Source organism: Egretta garzetta, unplaced genomic scaffold (assembly GCF_000687185.1).
Source record: "Egretta garzetta isolate BGI_Z169 unplaced genomic scaffold, ASM68718v1 scaffold208, whole genome shotgun sequence".
Taxonomy (NCBI): Eukaryota; Metazoa; Chordata; class Aves; order Pelecaniformes; family Ardeidae; genus Egretta; species Egretta garzetta.
The window spans coordinates 1,288,267-1,301,111 of NW_009260403.1; the positions used below are offsets into that span (position 1 = coordinate 1,288,267).

At 40.8% G+C, this 12,845-nt stretch overlaps 1 protein-coding gene across 2 annotated transcripts; it reads right to left on the minus strand.

Annotated features, from left to right (window-relative positions):
* Window positions 1-1,187: 1,187 nt before the first annotated feature.
* On the minus strand, window positions 1,188-12,836 carry NMI (N-myc and STAT interactor). 2 transcript variants are annotated; one of them, XM_035898932.1, is made up of 9 exons: window positions 11,787-12,834; window positions 10,127-10,204; window positions 9,683-9,841; window positions 7,255-7,362; window positions 5,472-5,634; window positions 4,414-4,520; window positions 4,104-4,296; window positions 3,287-3,393; window positions 1,188-2,315 (listed from the first exon to the last, which is right to left on the minus strand). In XM_035898932.1, exons 1-9 carry the CDS (start codon window positions 11,862-11,864, stop codon window positions 2,127-2,129), a joined length of 1,182 nt encoding a protein of 393 aa, XP_035754825.1. In that variant the 5' UTR covers window positions 11,865-12,834; the 3' UTR covers window positions 1,188-2,126. The 2 variants fall into 2 exon arrangements, with proteins under 2 accessions (XP_035754825.1, XP_035754826.1); XM_035898933.1 differs by lacking the exon at window positions 9,683-9,841 and having other exon boundaries at window positions 11,787-12,836.
* Between the last annotated feature and the right edge of the window lie 9 nt (window positions 12,837-12,845).

Consider the following 12,845-nt stretch of genomic DNA (forward strand, 5'->3'; position numbering starts at 1 on the left):
GCTGCCTCCCCGGGGCACGCAGCCCGGCCCCGCACCTTCCTTCAGCCGGCCCCGCTACCGCTTTAGCGTTGGCACAGTGCGGTCAGCTCATCGGAGAGGAACCCGAGGCATTTGCAAATACCGACTGGCTTAAAAATGTTGCTTAAAATCTCATTTTGATTCGAAGTACTTAAAACCTGCAGCTTCTCACTGCTCCCACGCGCCGAGAGAATTTTAATTTCACACCTTACGCGAATTTTAAATTTCTTCCTTTTTAAGGAATTGCTTCTCAACATTGATCAGTGAGGCACAGTTAAAATCCACGACATTCTCTACCTTCATCAGATTCCCCCCCCTTCCTAAGCCGTCTGATCTTAAGACTGTTTCTTTTCAGGATTGTTACATGCAAAGGGCTGTAATCTCCATAAATACTCCAGTACTGGTACTTTTATTATTTTTTTAATCATAATTGTCAGGTAATCAACCCATGCCTTTGCATGCCCTAAACAGTGAGAGGTGCTACAGTCACACATATCTCACCCAACAGTACGTTCCAGATCAGCTGTGGTGCCAGAAGCCTTTTAGTTTCCCATATTCATCTATTGCCTACTAACAATTTCTCTGGAATAATAATAGCTGAGTATATGTGTAGTGCTGCTCTTGCACTAGTTTGGTGCACTGTCCTCTTCCTGAATACTAAAACGTCAAATACCAGGCAAATAAATTCTTTTCAACGTTAGACCCGTGCTCCTTCGAAGTTAAGATTACTGTTGCCAAACCATTTCAGCCCCCAAGGGCAGCAAATAAAAAGGACGACAGCAGAAAAGGAAAAGCATTCCTCCTTGGAAAACAAATCCTCCTTTTTATTTCAAAGGTCTTTTAGAATGAGAATTGGAAGGATGAACTGGAAACAAAAGGGGAACTTTACACGCTGAAAAAATTAATTTGCCCTAAACGCTATATGCCTTTTTCCAGCTCTCTGTGCCTTTTCCCAACTTTTTCCCCTCTACATCCCCTCCCAGAGCCAGCAGCCTGGCCAGCCACATTGTGATGGAACAGGTACCTCCAACCTTCTTGACTGTGAGGGTGCCCGAGCCCTGGCCCAGGCTGCCCAGGGGGGCTGTGGAGTCTCCTTCTCTGGAGATCTTCAACCCCCGCCTGGCCGCTGTCCTGTGCCCCCTGCTCTGGGTGAGCCTGCTTGGGCAGGGGGGTGGGACGGGGTGAGCTCCCGAGGGCCCTGCCAGCCCCGGCCGTGCTGGGATTCTGGGATTCTGTGACACAGTGTCCACCACCCGACTGTTTCTCCAGCATTGGTACAAAGCAAGCTGTTTTAGATAACGAGTCACTTCAGTTCCTAACTGCAATATTTTAAAGTAAGCAAAACCATAAAAAAAAAAAAAAAAAAAAGAGGAAAAATGTAATTGTAGAAACAAATGTTAAAAACAAATAATAAACCAGGCCATTAACCCATCAGAAGCTCAGCAGAATTTGTATCAGCTCCTAGGAGAAGCAACAGCATTTTGACAGCTAAAAGCAGCATTACTGCTATGGCATTTCTTACAAGGGGCAATTTCTTGAGTAAATCTGTGGTGTTTTTGCACACTCCCTTTTCCTATTTTATCCCTAATTTGATAATGCGGATTTTATGAAGTGGCGGGATAACTGTTTCAGGTATTTGAGTCATGGTGGCACACAGCAGCCTCAGCAGGGCTGCAGTTCTGTCAGAGCTACCTCCTGAAGCTATGGCACTTAAAAAAAGCAGGTGCGTGAATAGGCTTATGATTGGGATTGCACACAGCTTTTGTAACCAAAAGGTAAGAAGGAATAGATTTATTCCACTTTGGAGTACGCGACCTATCTAAAATTTGCAAGATACAAAATCTGCAAGTTCGCAGAAAGCAATCTTAGATTAAGTTTCAGGTGCTGATAAAAGCTTTTCCTGACTTTAACCAGGAACCTCTGGGACCCCAAGAAGTGATTTTACCGAATTTCTATGCAAAGTCTGTGCTGTTACACAAATCATAAAGACAGGCAGTTCCTCTTTTTCAAGTATAAACTTCAGAAAATTAAAGTACAATGTCTGCATAACTTCCTATGCCTCTGATGAAGAAAAACCTCAGAACTTCCTGAGTTCAATCTACATCATTCTAAGTATCCTCCTCAAAACAAACCCATGTTACTCCTTTTGATACATATTTGATTATCTCTACTTCCCCTCCACTATTACTAGGCTTTTGAAAATGAACTTCAATCAGGTCCTGTACACTTTCCTCATCATCTTCTGTCTCTTGAATTCCTTTCAGCAGAATGGTCTTCTTAGAAATCCCAGAATAGACCTGTTGAGGAAAGAAACACAAACTTGTATTACACGTCGGCTGCTGCATGTACATCTGAAGGAACTGACAGATACTGGGAAATAAACGTATCCTTGGTCAGATATGGCTTGGATCCCTGATTACATTTTAAGACTCTGGAGAGTGTGGTATCCTTCTGTCACTGAAAATAGCAGGAGTTCTAAGCTCTATCGTGCACTACCGAGTTCAACGGGCAAGGCAACTGGCCTCCTTAACTGGCATGTCCCACGCTCCTGAACGCACCCGCACACCGGATTTGGGGATCTCCAATGACTCTAGACAGCATCACTCCATAAAAATCCATGCCAAGGCATGATACACACCTGCAAAGAATGCTGCTGCATCTCATAAACGCACACACTCCAGTCAGTGCTTTAGCTATCAAGGCCTGATTATATACACAATACTGACTTGATTACAATCTATTCATACAAAGTGAAAGACAATTTCAGTGAGAATATGATGAGCAAGCAGACTGGCATTACAGGAAAAGAAGTCATTATCCGGGCTGAATGAATGAATGAAAAAAATGAACAGCAAATGTTTCACAGAACAACAAGGGTCTCTGCTGAGACTGTCAACAAGGCCTCTCATTAGGGATGAATATGACAGTGCTTTGTGACTCGGAAAAAGGTTGTTGTGTCTACTATTAACTTACTTCACAAACAATTCAGTATCTGCCTCCTGTCTAGCACAGGCGTTATGGTAAGTAACGATATAATTTGATCCAGGAAAGACATGCACACCCTTTTAAAATAAATTATAGCTTTCACACTGCAAAACACAAGATTACCAGCAGAGCAGTGTATTGCAGACTCACACTTCCTATTAAATTTCACAAAGTGCGTGACACAAAAGCTTCTGCACTCCTCAGAACTGAAAATTCTGCCCATAACTCATACTTCCCATGTATCTGTTCTATTTAGGGGTTAGCCTGGACTAGAGTCTTTTACCTGAAACTTTTCCAAGCGTATGTTGGTGTCTGGGGACACAGGAAGCCTATAGCACCTTCCATTTACACAGAAGGGGTATTTAGTACATCTCACAAAGCCGTTAGCTGCTGTAATGGAGAATGAGAAAAAGAGGAGTAAGAGTAATATAATCTAAAATGCTTTTTGTAAGCATATCAAAGAATAGACTAACCTTTCTTGTAGGGATTTAGAAACTAATATGCGATAGCACACTCAGAGATTCTTCATATGCATTTTGAAAAAAGTTTATTTAGCATTTCCAAAAAAGCAAAACCATTAAATACCCGCAAACACTTCTGAAATAAATCTAAAGCAGCTGCTCTAAATGGATGTGGCTCTGCTGATCTTCATAGAATTTCATAGAGTTGGGCAATCTGAATGCCTGTCTAACTTCATTGTCATGAAACAAGAGCTAAAATCAAACACATTTTCCTAATTTTCTTTTGCAAGATGAGTGTCTAGCAATGCAGAAAAAATAAGTTTTTGACAAAGAAAGAAATAAAGCTCACAAACTGCCTATCAGGTAATGTTTGATCAAAAAGGAGGATGATGAAATACTGCTTTATTTACAGATGTGTGGGTGAACCCACATCTTTTCCTGATCTACTTAACTCTCCGTGGGGAGAATTTGCTACATTCACTGGTTAAGTTAACACAGAATGTAATACGGAATGGAATGTAATGTGGGGAGAATTTGCTACATTCACTGGTTAACACAGAATGTAATACGGAATGGAATGTAACGCAGAATGGACAATACGGCCAATACGTCTAGCTAACCAAATTCTACATCCTATACCTCCAGGTCTGAGGAACGTAATCACAGCTGTTCCAGACTGCTTGTCATAGCTCACATCTTCTACTTCTCCTCCTCCTCCCTGATCAGATTTGTAGAAATTCAGCTCTAACTTGTCTCTCATCCAGTCTTCAGGAATGGATAGCTCAGGTACTTCTGAAACATTGATCTTCCGTCCAGAAATAGTGACGTGGAGCTAAAAAAATATATTTTTTTGTGTATTTTGTGACTGAAAACACAAAACAACCCGAACCTAAAGCATTTAAAATACTGCAAGTTTGTATCTTTATAGTTTCATATTTCAGTTGATTACCTCAAATTTGGTTCCCATTTCAAGTGTAAAAGGCTTCACTTTCACTTCTGCTATTTTGCTGTCCAGGTTCACAGTATGCTTACCCATTTTTATCAGTCTCTGGGCAACTAAGGAAAATCACAAGTTTTCATATATAAAAAGCCTTGTTTAATCGTAATAAAACCAAAACTATTCCCCAATTTCTTAAGCAGAATCTCCTTTTGCATCAATAAAGGAGAAATAAATAATAGTTAGGCAACCAGATCCCACTATCCATGTCTTCAGGCATGTCTACTTCCATAAAATCCCACTGGTTACGGGCAACAGGTAAAATATTGCGCTACCTTTAGAATAGTATAGAATAGTAGAACCTTTATGCTGTCAAAAGATGCGGTCACTGTACCAAATATTAACACTAGACTTCTCATAGTTCCTTTAAAATATCCCTGGATGAAAACCACATCACTACCAGGTGCAAATGCCTATTAGGAATGTTAGATTTTAGCTGAAAGAACTGAATCGGACGTTAGCTTTGTACCTGCTTGCGTAACTGAGTTACCCACCGGGCAGGCCCAGCCAAACTGGCTGCAGGCTCCTCACAGGCAGGCACCAGGCTGTCCCAACAGCAGGCACCTCAGCAAGAAGCAGGCAAGTTACAGCCTGCACCACCCCTCCGTCATCTCAGATCTACCCATCATCTGATGTGTACCCTTAACCACCGTTAACTGCTGTCGGAATCAGGTACTGCCCGGAATAAATAAAATAACCAAATTCTGCTGTCAAAACATTGTGAATCATGCTTGACAATGCTCTGTGAGGTAGAAAGATATTCCCAATTTCACACACCAAGTATTGTTTGTACTAGCTGAGAGCAGAATCTGGTAATCCAACAAAAACATGCAGAGTGTTTGCAAGAATTTTCTTCTACTGACTGGTATCATAATAGTGAAAGGTTCTCCGTGTGTTCTTTCTTTGGCTGTTGTTGATTTTTTTGTTCCAAAATGTTCAGGTAAATCTTTTCCCTTTGTCAATGAAATACATCAGAGATGTGAATTTTAGACTTAAAATATGCACCATACCTTCTTCATCTTCAAAAGTAAGCAGTGCCTGGTTTTGATTCAGTCTGAATGGGATTTTTGCAGTTACACCGAAAACACAGTAGGTATTCATATCTGGATAACAAGCCTTCATGTCCTCCATGTGAGTGAACTTCATTTTCATTTCTGCTACCTTTTTTTTAATCTAATATTTTAGAATCAGGATAGGAAAAAAAATCATTTCTGTAATTTATTGCAGAACAGAACTTTGAACAGCAGTCCTCCCTTGAAGTGCCACATGTATTTTGGTTTTTTGAAGTTTAACAGTCAAGCAGATTGAAGTCATGTCTGGTAAAACAGGTATAACTCTTCTAACTAAACTGACTAGTTGTACTTGTCTATTCCCAGGATTTTTGTCAATGAAGTGGAGGGGGTTCCCCCTTGATTAACTCTGAACTTAAACTTGACCTTATAGAGTAAAAATTCAATTGAAGTCCACACAGATTTCCACCTGCAGAAGTAGAATACTTTTGGCATCTAACAATAGCAAAATGCAAGTATCAGCATCACTTGTGTGTGGCATTTATTTTTGCCTAATTGCATCACAGCCCTACAGCAATGGGGAATCTGCTAATAAACAGCCTTGTATGTTGCCATCTTAGTAAAACAGATAAGAATATTCAAGTATTTTATAACTAGGATAGTTGAAAACTGTTCATGAAGCTGTTGGTTAGGAAAGGCTGCTTTGATAGACTTGAGAGAGTTTCAGGTAACTCTCTTTTCCCCTTTACGCAACTATTTCAAAATAAAACCCTGTGCAGAAGAAAAATACTGTCTATCTCAAGATAAAATAACCAGACTAATTAAAGTATTCCTGCCACCTATCTTCAAAACTAGCATCTTATCTGCGAGCCCGCTTTCCTTCCGTTCCCTCTACTGCCAATGGAAAGAGAGACACTCTTCCTAAGGATAATTCAGACACTGGGTGTAGGCGCCTGCTCACACTGAATATCCTTGATAAGAGGGGCCTTGCCCTGTCCAGTGCATAGCAGGCTGGACTCAACTGATATCTCCTAAATTTAGAAATGTAATTTAGAAAGCTAAAGCTAATATTGTAATATTGTTAACATTAAACAAGGTAACACTTGGATAGAGTTTCAATCTCTGTATAAATAAAAAATGATCACAGTTTTCATTTTACTGTATTCCCCCAAATATTTGGTTCTGTTCCAATCTGGAATGAAAATGGGTTTTTAAAAGCTGAAATTTCCACAAGGGAAGTTCCAATTTGTGAACACTTCAGAATACGCAGCTGTTTCATCAAAAGACACTTTGGATCCTGAGTTTAAATCTATTTAGTATCACTAATATTTATCTAACTTCAAATGGAGGTATTTCTGATTTGCAGTAACATGAGAGAGACTATAATCAAGTCAAGCTCAATATAGGCTAAAATAAATGCTACATTTGCCATATAATGAACATATTCCCTTTCTTCCATCCTCTTACCCAAGAAATACAAAATGAGGGTACTTGAGAATTACTAATGCTATGTGTATTTTTTATTCCAGTGTCTTCCATTTAATAATCTGCTTTTCTTCATTCCTCTCACGTTTTCAGTATCTCATATACTTGTATTTGTTTCCATATCCTTAGCCTTCCTCACATTATCTTGCCAGACAAAATAAGAAAATAAACCTTCAAGCTGTATTTTATATTGCAATCAATAGAGGTTCAAATGCTGAACTGGCTCCAATGGTCTAGAACTGACAAAATAAAAATGTGCCCTTCCAAAAGACAAATTGCAAAATATTTCAAACTTTACCTGACCATCCCGCGAAAGCACTGCACTGCATTCTGCAAGGTCTCCTTTGAGCTTTTCAATCTCTCTCTTCAGCTCAGCGTTTTCTTGGTTAAGTGCATAGAGTTCTCTCTACAGCCCAAAAAGTATTAAATGCAAAATTAAACACAGAGAAGATGAAAATATATTTCAGCAGACATTAGACACTGTTTCAACTCTGAATTATTCTGAATGACAGCCATGCATGATACATTTTTTGCATAGCTTTAACTCTCCGCAAGGTAAATTCACTCACCGACGTTTCAGTCAAAGTAAATTACATTATTCAGTATCTTCATAAGTGGTCTGTATGATGGGATCAAATGTAGCCTGATGAAGTTTGCAGATGACACCAAATTGAGTGGGGAAGTAGACACTCCGGAAGGGAGAGCCACCCTGCAGGAAGATCTGGATAGGCTGGAAGAGTGGGCTAACAAGAACCTTATGAAGTTCAACATGGACAAGTGTAAGGTCTTGCATCTGGGACAAAACAATCCAGGAGTGCAGCACAGCCTGGGATCCACCCGGCTGGGGAGCAGCTCTGTGGGAAGGGACCTGGGGGTCCTGGTGGCCAAAAAGCTCCATAGGAGTGAACAGTGCACTGCTGTGGCCAAGAAGGCCAACAGGGCGCTGAGGTGCATCAACAAGGGCATCACCAGCAGAGGTAAAAAATTCATTATCCCATTCTACTCAGTGCTGGTCAGGCCCCACCTGGAATCCTGTGTGCAGTTCTGGTGCCCGCTGTACAAAAAAGGTATGGACAGGCCGGAGGGGGTCCAGAGAAGGGCCACTAGGATGCTCCAAGGGCTGGGAAGCCTCTCTTAGCTGTATGAGGATGGGCTGACAGAGCTGGATTTGTTCAGCCTTGAGCAAAGGAGGCTCAGAGGTGACCTCATCACCATCTACCACTATTTAAAGGGTGGCTACAAAGAAGGCTACCCCTTTTCACAAGGAGTCACATGGAAAAGACAAGGGGTACAAGTTAATCCTGAGAAGATTCCGACTGGACATGAGAGGGAAATTTTTCCCAATGAAAACAGTCAACCATTGGAATGATGTCCCCAGGGTTGGGGTTGACTCTGCCACACTGGACACTTTCAAGCCTCAGCTGGACAGGGTGCTGGGCCATCTTGTCTACGCTGTGCGCTTGCCTAGAAAGGTTGGACCAGATGAACCTTGAGGTCCCTTCCAACCTGGGATTCTGTGATTCATTATAGTAAGAGGGTTTTTGAAATGAAGCGTTAAGTGTTTCCAAGCACATACAGTGTACCACAAATTGCACAGCACTTTCCATAGTTATGTCAGTTCCTTATACATGCAAGATCAGAGCCTATGCAACACATAAACATTTTATTTTTTGTACCACGCGTGATTTTAGTAACCGTTATTCCCTTTTCTGAAAAGTTTACTAGATAAGGACAGTTTTTGATGCACTGCCACTCTTCCTTCTTTATACTTCTTAGGCAAGGAAGAGGGAACATCTCTTCTACCTCCTATCTGCTACATACTTCCTCCACACCCAATCCTAAATGGGCATAAAGCCCGTGTAAGTAATTCCAGTATTTCCTGGACAGGCAACAGAATGAGAAAGAAACACCGCAGACGTAGCTAGCTCCAGCCATTCACAATTAGAAGACGGCTCCTTTAAAGTTATTAAACACTCGAGACATTTAGACCAGTTCCCATCAGCTGAAGATAATGTAAAACAAGAGCCAGATGACGATAATGACCTCTTCTGGCTATAAAATCTGAACATTTATGATTGAAGAACCAAAACCAACTTTCAGAAGATTTCACGCCAACCTGAATTTACTTAACCTACTAATCATGTTTTGATAGCCTGTAATATTGAAGCCATAATTTCTCATCAGTGGTTTACAGGCCAATCTTGTACTGCTACTGTACCAACAACTGCACATGGCACACTGAGGTAACGAACCAATTAGTTCTAGAAAGAAGAGCCCTCAGCAAACAGGTTCTGGCTCTTGCTCAGCTCATTGTCAGGTAAGAAACGCTAATCCCTTGGCTGCTGTAACGGCTTACAGGACAGGCTGGGATTTGACAAAGCAGTGGAATCAATCTATTGAATTGCATCGGCATCACACAAAACCGAAACTCATCTGTTGGTGGAGAATCTTGGGAGAGGAAGACTGGTTTTGTAAATCTTCATCTTCTATACAAAACAGGTCTCGGTTTTGCCTTCACTCTTCTAATGCTACCCTAAGACTTATTTTATTGCACTGGTTCTTAACCCGCCGCTGAAAAACTACCGTGTAGAACATTCTATTTGTACAGCCTGCAAACCGGTAAAGCCATTTAAACTGAAAAGGAAATATTACTCTTATTTTCTCTCATCAGCACCTCCTTCACAACTCCCCAAATACTAACAGCTGTGAGTAAGCCTTCTCCATACCTCGTGGATGGTCCTATACATAAGAATGTCCTTACGCTCTTTCTCTTCTAAGTCCTTTAGCTTTATCAGTTCCTTCTCTGCTTTATCACACTCTTCAGCAGCACTTAATTTACAAAGCAGAAGGTCATCTTTTGCTTTTTCAGCTATTAGAACTCTTGCCTGGATAGTAAAAAGAAAAATATTTTTAATTTTTTTTTTCTTCCATGGGAACAAACAAAACCTTAAGTAAGCCCTATATATTTATTTATTTTTAACACTTTGGATAAATATTTCTCTTAGACTTGCAAGAGTAGTTACCACTGAGATCAACACAAGCGTGTACCATTGAAGAACAGAGCAGTTATAACTGGGGGAAAGTTGATTTGGTTTTAGAAGGATGGACTAAAGGTCTTGCAAGTATCTTTCAGCTAATTTCCATGATTCTATGTGTTTTATGGAACTTGCCTTCCATTTCTTCAGTTCCATTTCAAGTCCTTCCACCTCTTTTTCTGATGTGCCCAAAAGGTGAAAGCTTGTCATACTCTGGAGAGAAAAGAAGAGGCACACATGGATTTTCCCTTCCATTAGGCAATAACTGAGACACACCAAACAATTCACATGAGTCTTCAAAATAAAAAAAAACAACAACCCTTTGCAGTCGGATGAAGCATTTTGCGATGGTAAGTTTTCAGTGTATGCCCATTAATGAAAGTCTAATGTATTTTGCCTGTGTGCCCATTTGCTGTTTTTCTCCAATTATGCACGCAAGATATATGGCGAGTCAAACATTTTTAGAGACCAACTGAATTTCATAAACAAATCCTCCTAGAATCTGCATGCCAGAGGAGAGCATATCACACATTATTTTTTAAAAATGCATTCAGACACTTAGGCCAAATCATTGAATTGAACTATTTGAATGGCTGGACAGGACAAAAATCTAAGCAAATGGATCCTGGTCAGTAATCACTATTTGCTAAATATCCAGCTGAAAATATTCATAGGCTAATATTTTGATAAATAATAAAAGCAAGCTGTTCTCTATGTTCTTCCATAGGAAACGAAGCCCCTCAAAAGCCCACAAATGTTTATCTACATGCTTTCTCAGCAGTTCCTCTAAGAAAATGTATACAGAATATAAGGGCCTAATGAGAAAAAAAAATTCATAACGGGATGCTTCCAAGTTCAGGGAGATTGGACAATAAAAGGTAACATCAAGCAGGAGGAAGGTGATAATAGAAGCATTTCTGAATTTAAGTACTTCAGGGCAGAAGTTCACAAGCACGGGAAAAGTACAACTGGAAAAGCCCAAGAGGAGGGAAAATCTCTGTTCTGTTTTGTTTCTATGGCTGCAATAATCTGCAGAAAAGAAAAAAAAAATCCAAAGAGACCTGCTGAAACAATCCCTCCCTTTTACTCAAGATTACATAAAACTTGAACATGAACCATGAAATTTAGGCATGGAAAAGGTCTAAATTAGATAATCTTGTCAATTCTCTTGGTAATGCTGGGTATTTCCTAAAAACAATAAAATATAAAATAATTTTTTCCACTACTTTGTCCAGTTTGAAATGCCTATTAAGCAACAGGGAAATCCCCATCTGCGTATAACTTAAAACCGGAAAACAATTCCTTTGCTTAAGGGATTGAGTGCAGGAAAGCAGAAGGATGCACGTTGCCACAGCTGGAAGCTGATAAGAAAGGATGCCTGGTTTTTACTGAAAAATGTTCTAACACAAGAGTTTTCAACCTGAAAGAAAGAAAAACAAGGAAAACACAAGAAATCCCAGGGAAAGTCCCATCCAGACTACTTGCCACACTTTAAGAACTGAATCAAGGGAGGCGCCAGAAAAAAAGAAATTCCCCTAAGAAACCTCCACAGAGACGGATGAGCAAATGAGGTAGGACAGGAAAATTCTAACAGAATCTGTAATGCAGACACTTTGGAAGGGGACTCTCCCTATGGAAACAGGAGGTGGGAACGAGGAATGTCCAAAGTGTTAAAAGATGGAAGAAGGCAAGACAAGCAGCTTCAGAAGCACTCTCCTAGCAGTCCAAGCACTTCATTCAGACATACTAGTGTTAAACACAGATTTTTCCAGATAGCACACCAGGAAATACTTACAAAACCATTATCTTTTAAAGATAGCGGGGGACTTGTAAAATCCATTGAAACCTGAGGGAACAGGAAAAAAAAGTACATTATGTGTATTAGGTTTTCTTTGCAGCAGAATGGAATACCAGAGTGGAATATCAGAAACTGTGTTGGGCTAAGAGAATTTTTAAATGTAAATGTTGTATCTTTCTATAAGCAAAAGTGATATACATGGGATATCTGAAGCCTCCTTCCTTACTAAGCATAAAAGCCAGAGACATATGTGAAGAATGCTACCTTGCACAACTTAATTTTTCAGTCTTGAAACTTATGTACTTACCTTTACGTTATTTTTGTACCGTTACACACGTGCTTAACACCCTGTATGCTCTGCGCTTAAGAGACATAACCCTGAAACCTGCTTAACACAAATGAAAGCACTTCCTTTACAATGTAAAAACTGCAATCTGTCGCCACAACGTTTTCTGGAGGCAGATAAAAAGGAATTTAGGCAAGTTCACAGGCCACGGATCCAGAAACAGATGCTAAGGTGCACAGGTTCCCAAGCAAATCCAGCCTGCGGATGCCGGGGCAGTGCCAGGGCTTCGCACCATGGGGTACTCTCTAAGCAGTGCTGTCTAACAAATGTCGAGACCCAAGGGTCCTGGTTTCGGCTGGGACAGAGTTAATTTTCTTCCTACTAGCCCAGCGTCCTGACCCATCCGGACGTTTCTGACACTCTCACCTGGAAATTCTGAGCTTGGTTTTTACCCAACACCACCACACCTGCTGCATTCAAGAGGGAGGCTTGAAATTGCCACCACCTTTGGTTAAACGTCCTAGGAATCCCTTTCTGGTTTGCGTTAAGTAACTAGAATTTACCCACTTACGGACCGATTTCCTGATTTAGGAAAGTGAAAGTAGCGCAACTGCAAGACATCTTCACTGGGCTTCTCCACAGGACAGCGCGCCCGGCAGCTGAGGCCCATCTCGCCTGTCCCGCCATGCTTTCCCTCGTGGTCCGGGGGACCCAAAAACATGGCTGGGGGCTTCACTCGAAGCTCCAGCAGCCCAACCGCCCGTGCTGGC